Source organism: Pygoscelis adeliae, unplaced genomic scaffold (genome assembly GCF_000699105.1).
Source record: "Pygoscelis adeliae isolate BGI_AS28 unplaced genomic scaffold, ASM69910v1 Scaffold342, whole genome shotgun sequence".
Classification (NCBI taxonomy): domain Eukaryota; kingdom Metazoa; phylum Chordata; class Aves; order Sphenisciformes; family Spheniscidae; genus Pygoscelis; species Pygoscelis adeliae.
In genome coordinates this window covers 1,012,658-1,018,370 of record NW_008824437.1, presented here as the reverse complement: position 1 = coordinate 1,018,370, position 5,713 = coordinate 1,012,658, and the positions used below count along the sequence as shown (strand labels likewise).

Here is a 5,713-nt window from a genome sequence, read left to right as displayed (position 1 = left end):
GAATGACCCGTGGGCCCAAGAATGTCTGTAATATTATATTGCCCGCAGATACATTACCCTCCTGCCAAGAGCAGTGTGGAGGGACAGGGAACACACCACAGCTGCAGATGGTCTGGAAAACATCCAATGCTCTGCATTTTTTATGTTGCTCATAAACAATGAGGACTTAGGTAGAGGACAATACTGATGGAAAAACCTATTGCATAAACAAGCAAGAATGCCCATTCCTGGTGGTTTTGGATGCAGTAGCTAGGCGGACAGCAGGTACCTCTGAGAACTGGCAAATGCTGGATAATCCCTGTCCTGGAGGCCCAAGCACATTTTTGCGCTGTGAATCCAATACCAGTGTTCATCTGGACTGCATTATTCATCTCCTCCCAGGTACACCAGAACCATTTGCTGGGGCTTAGTTTGATGAAAGACAGAGATGCTAATACAGGTGATCGACTCAACGGGCAGGAACAGATTTCACCTTCCCTTGGCACGGGAAGCACCTTGTATTTTACCTTTATTGTAGCAACTGAGCAACCAACTAATGACTACAGGCAGACAAATATGCTCAGTCAGTAGTGACCTCTCTAAAACTGCCAAAGCTTAAAATGCTTCTTATTTTAATAACACATTTGTATTTAAACTTCAATTTACTTTACACTATAGTGGAGGCTTACCTCCAAGCTAATGAGAGCTACATGTCTGCTGGGTTTATTTGGCCCATAGGATGATTTAGATAATTAAGATTTTCAGATTTCAGGCCATGGTTGACTGTGAGCAAACTCTCTACAGCCCTGTCTATCTCTAACAACCCAACCAGAGCCTGCACAGCTTCCCATGCTGCAAAGAAATAACCCTACTATTTCCAAAAACCAAATGGCAGGAGGTTTAAAAATATGACTCCTTTAATGCACGAATAACTATGGGGCCCTCATGTAGACTGAGTAGATGATTATTGCCTTGCTCCTCCCCAGCAGCCCAAGCCAAATGCCAATCTTATGACAGAAATGGATAGGATCTTCAGTAACGGTGCACCACATGAGTGCTTTGCTTCTCACACAAAAAGGTGACTCAAGGAGCATAGCATTGTCCATTTATCTCATCAATGTTGCAAGAGTCTATCACATCGGCAGGTAATGCCACCCCCATATTCATTTCATCATCTTCAAGCCTAATACAATTCAGCCTTAGACCATACAGGGAAACAGCATGCACCTGGGCAAAGACAAAAGTGCACAAGCTCTTTTGAAGACATTGGACCCCTTTGTGGTGAGCTGTAAAGCAAGTCCTCGTCCGGCACAGGGAAATCTTTCAGTGCATGAGCACATCTGGTATGCCACTAAAGCGCACTGATGTACAGTCGAGTCATTAAACCTCAGAAAATCCAATCAGCCTTTACAACACCAGCTTAAAGGCTGCCTCCATAATTACCAAGGTGAGACCACAAGACAGAGATGCTAACTTGATAGACTCTGATTTATTTTGGTCTTGCTGTCCGTTCATTCAAAGCAGGTTTGTCCCCTGAGCCCAAAGGCTATTCCCTGACAGTTTTGAAAATATGATTGGAAACTTGCTGGGAGGTGGTATTTTTTCTTGGTGTTATGATGAAGTTTTCAAGCACCATATAAATGGTGCATCAACATATACCAAAGCAATTGCATTACAGTGGGAGCATCACAAAATCACCAGCTGTTATCCCTGTAATCAAGTCATTTCTACTGACATCTCTCTACTGGCCACGGGTCTGTTCTCATTTAAAGAAATCAGAAGAAACTCAATGAAGCCAAGAAAATGTCACTATCTGGACATAGTACAGGTAAGTGGTCAGACATACCCTATAACTGCTTAATTAAAAAAAAAATAGGTGGGCAGAACACACTGAAAAAGTGGAGAAAGTTTCTAGAGTGCCAAAAATTTAATAAGAGCCATGACTTACCGGTGCTCCTACGTAGCCTTTAATTCCTGGAGGACCCTGTTTTCCCTCAGATCCCTGGCAAGGAATTGAGATACAGTAAAACATCAAAAACTGTTTCACACAAAAGGACAAGAATAAAATCAGTTATTCAGAGCTGTAGCTTGCACTCCTGAGCTCACAGCGGGCTGTTGAGGCTTCTCAACTGTCTCAGTGCTAACACACAGAGCAGTGTCTGACTTTCCAGCTACTTACCAAAAGTGACACCCCAATGTTTTCCTCTGTCCCCAGTGCTCAAACATCAGCAGGTTTATTCTTCAGCTTTCAGTCTTGCCCTACAAAGGCAAACTGTCCCATGCAAGTTCCTCTACTGGCTATTTCAGAAGCTTTGGCAATGGCAGTTGTTGCCTGCCTGTTGTGCGCAGGGTGATTGAGCTCTGTCTTGACTCCTGAACACGATGTCGGTGCAACAAAGCACAGGCGTACATTGCTGCAGATGCTGCAGCAAAGGCTGCAGCCCAGCATAAATGAACCATAGACTTAAAAGTGTTACATATTTTGAAAAGTAAATGAAAAGAAACAGATCAGAACTATATTCTCCAATGTTTATTTTCAGCATAAGTGAGAGAAATGCAAGAGGATCAGGTACGTTTCAGCAGTTCTTCAGCTGGTTACACACTGACTCTCCCTGGAGAAGGTAAACTGAAATGGAGAGCACTCTTGCTGTGTGCTTTTATGTACCTTACAATGCACGCAAATGGTCTGGATCCTCAGCTGAACAGGATCAGCCCTCAGAGCCACCCTATGGAGGCAGCCTGGGCCTGACAAGGTGGCCATGCGAACTGGTTAGATCTATTATTCCACCTATTTGGCTGATTATTTCATTATTTATCTCACTTTCCTTTTCTTTCTCCTTTCTCATCTTGTTAACTCCTGTACTGAGTGGCTGTAGTGGATAAGGCTTTAAAACAGATCAAGATTTTATTTTTAAACAATTTCTATGTTTCATATTAATAGATGTTTCTCATTAAAAAAAAAATTAAAAATGCGAGATGTGTTTGCAATGAACTGTTAGCAGAACCGAAGCTTTTTTGTCCCAGTGGGAGTGCCCAGGAGGCTGGTCATGTCACACCACTGTTTACACTTGCCTTAGCCCAAATGACAATCTCATTTGGAGCAGTCGTTATGCACAGACCTGGCAGGCTGGCTGGACTGTACTTGGCTGCTGTTTCACCTCTGCTTTAAGCAATGCATTGCCAAAACTGTCCCCTCCCTCTGCCAGAGAGGACTTGACTTGTTAAAACAGATGAAGCCGTGCCCTGAAACTTGTGAACAGGTCATCAGCCCAGCTGTAACGTGGTTGAACCTGTGTATTGAAGCGAACCACATCGCAAACTCGGGGGGGAGATTCACGAACAGGTTAACAAGAGCTGGGCTTAGGCACAAACAAAGGTGGCTCTGGGATCTCTACAACATCAGGCACCTGAGGACCTCTGCAAGGTCAGGAAGCGGTGCAAATCCTCTAGTGGCAGAGGGAGAGCAGCAGGCATGCACTTAAATCTCTGCCTTCAGCCCGCAGAAAAATACTACTATCAAAGTGTAGGCGAAACCCCTACAGAAATAGAGGCCTGCTCCGAGTTGTCCAAATTATCAAAGTCCAACTCAGTACCATTACCTAAAACATGGTTACAACATTCAGCAAAAATTATAGATAGAGAAACTGGGTTTGTCTGGATGAGAAGACTTGCTGATCCCACTCAAGGCCTGTGCTGAGATCATGTCTGGTAAACCAGGGAAGTGTGAGACCTTCAACAGCTGAAGCGAACAAGAAGACGGAAATTTGTCAAAATGAAACTCTTACCTAATACTTTATATTTCAAAGGCTTGATTTTTTTTCCCTCTCCCTCTGTTTTTTCTATCAAGTGCAGATAACTGTCAGTTCAGATGGGAATGCTATAGCTATGTCAGTGCCATAGCAATGACAGCCACAGAAAATCTCTTTAACCTTTTATTAAAGATACAGAAAATAAAGAAGGAAAAGGTTGAATATCTGCTGCAGAATTTTACAGGCTAAAGGGCCTGGTCTTAAAAATTCAAGCTTTGTTTCACTGCTATAATATCATACAGTGAGGGACCTGAGCTATGGCCTTTTTTCTCTGGACCCACTTACTCCATTTAAATTAACGTGCCAGGTCCCACATATGTATGCAGGAGCCTTCTCCACTGACCAGTGGATATTTCTTGCTATCTGAGACCACCGTGGCATCTTCTATAACCAGAAGTTCCAACACTGATTAGCACAAAGCTGACTTTGAGAGCTCTTCTTTGCTTCCACCAGCTCGTAGCCAGCAGGATCATACATCCTTCTTGGTGAGTAATGAAGTTTACCCACCAAGTTTGATGAAAAAGAAAAAAAAAACAAACACCAAAAACCCCACACATTTTTATGATGAAGACACTGAGCTAGGAACAATCTCCCCCGGAGACTTCACTGAGCAGCAAAAGCAGTAAAACCGGAGGTGACATACTGAGGCCATTTCATTCCTGTAACCCATTCATGTACCCTAATGGGCTCATCATCCATTACGGTACCTCTGTGGATTGAAGTTCTATTACCAGAAGTCTGCAGGACCCTTACCTGTGCTACTGGAAGCTTCACACAATTAATGAGGTCTGTAAAAGCTGCGAGGCACCTCTTTAAAAGAAAGTACTGGCAATTCCCACTGAGGCAAAAGACTGGAAATCCCTCAGCCAAGCAGATAAACAGGGGGCTGAATTTCCAGGGGTACACGTACAGCTGCTGAGCGTGCACTGCGCTTGCCTAGTTCAATGCAAATTATGATGGATTGAGCCGGGAAGGACCGCATCCCAACCGACCAGAGAAACTGCAAGGTAGCTCTCCCTGGAGCCTGGGGTAGAGCCCAGAGCAACAGTATTGATGCTGATGATTTTAAATAAAAATAAGTGATCTGGCAAAAAACAATCATTACAACAGTAATTGGAGATGTGACCTTTCTGATTGCTCTACCTCCGTCCATCTCTACATACCCTGTTCCACACCAGCGAGGTGGCTGGGCTTTATGCCGAGGAGTAAAGGAGTGTGGATTCATATTTTAGATTTTAAAGCCCTGTCAACAATCAGGATTGTTTCTTAAAATAGCTCAGGCCAGAATCCAGCTCAAGGACACTGCATATAGCCAGCACATCCGTTGAAGTAAATAAAAATCACTGTGAAAGCACACGATCGTTTTATATTTAGCCACTGTAGCTGAGAGGCTGAGGTTAGCCAAGCTCGCCTCTTCCCTGGGAGCACTTAGCACTGCCTAGTCAGACATCTTTAGGTCCAGCCCCACCAGCACCTATCCTGCCAGTCCATAGTGCTGAACTTCTATTCAGCATTGCCTTGTTACTTGGCTGAACTATATGCGCCTCATGACCCTGGTGGGAAATATGGAGCATTTTCCAGGATCAAGCCCTTCTGGAGGTAGATGGTGATGCCTTGGTTTAGCTTGGTTTGTAAAAGCTTTGCAAAGCAAGAGTGAGGAACTTCATACCACAAGGAGCATCGTATAGCCTACTGGTTTGTAATTCCACTACAGGAATTACAGGATTCTGTAATTTCTCTGCAGGACAGAGAAAAAATATGTATTTATTTATATGATAGGAGAGATGCAGCTGACAGGCATTTGTGGATGATGAATCCAGTTCATTTCATCCACTCCCAAATCCCACTGAAGGGCAAAACAATATCCAGAGTGCCTCCAGCTCAGCCCAGCCCTGCTTTACAGCTGTCTTTTATCCCCTGCTGAA

At 43.9% G+C, this 5,713-nt stretch overlaps 1 protein-coding gene across 1 annotated transcript in view; it reads right to left on the bottom strand.

Moving 5' to 3' along the window:
• Positions 1–5,713, bottom strand: part of COL22A1 (collagen, type XXII, alpha 1) — a 215,563-nt gene that overhangs the window by 101,400 nt on the left and 108,450 nt on the right. The window contains exon 14 of the mRNA XM_009320934.1: positions 1,928–1,981. Coding sequence (XP_009319209.1) covers positions 1,928–1,981 — 54 coding nt within the window. The remainder of the gene's footprint in view (positions 1–1,927; positions 1,982–5,713) is intronic.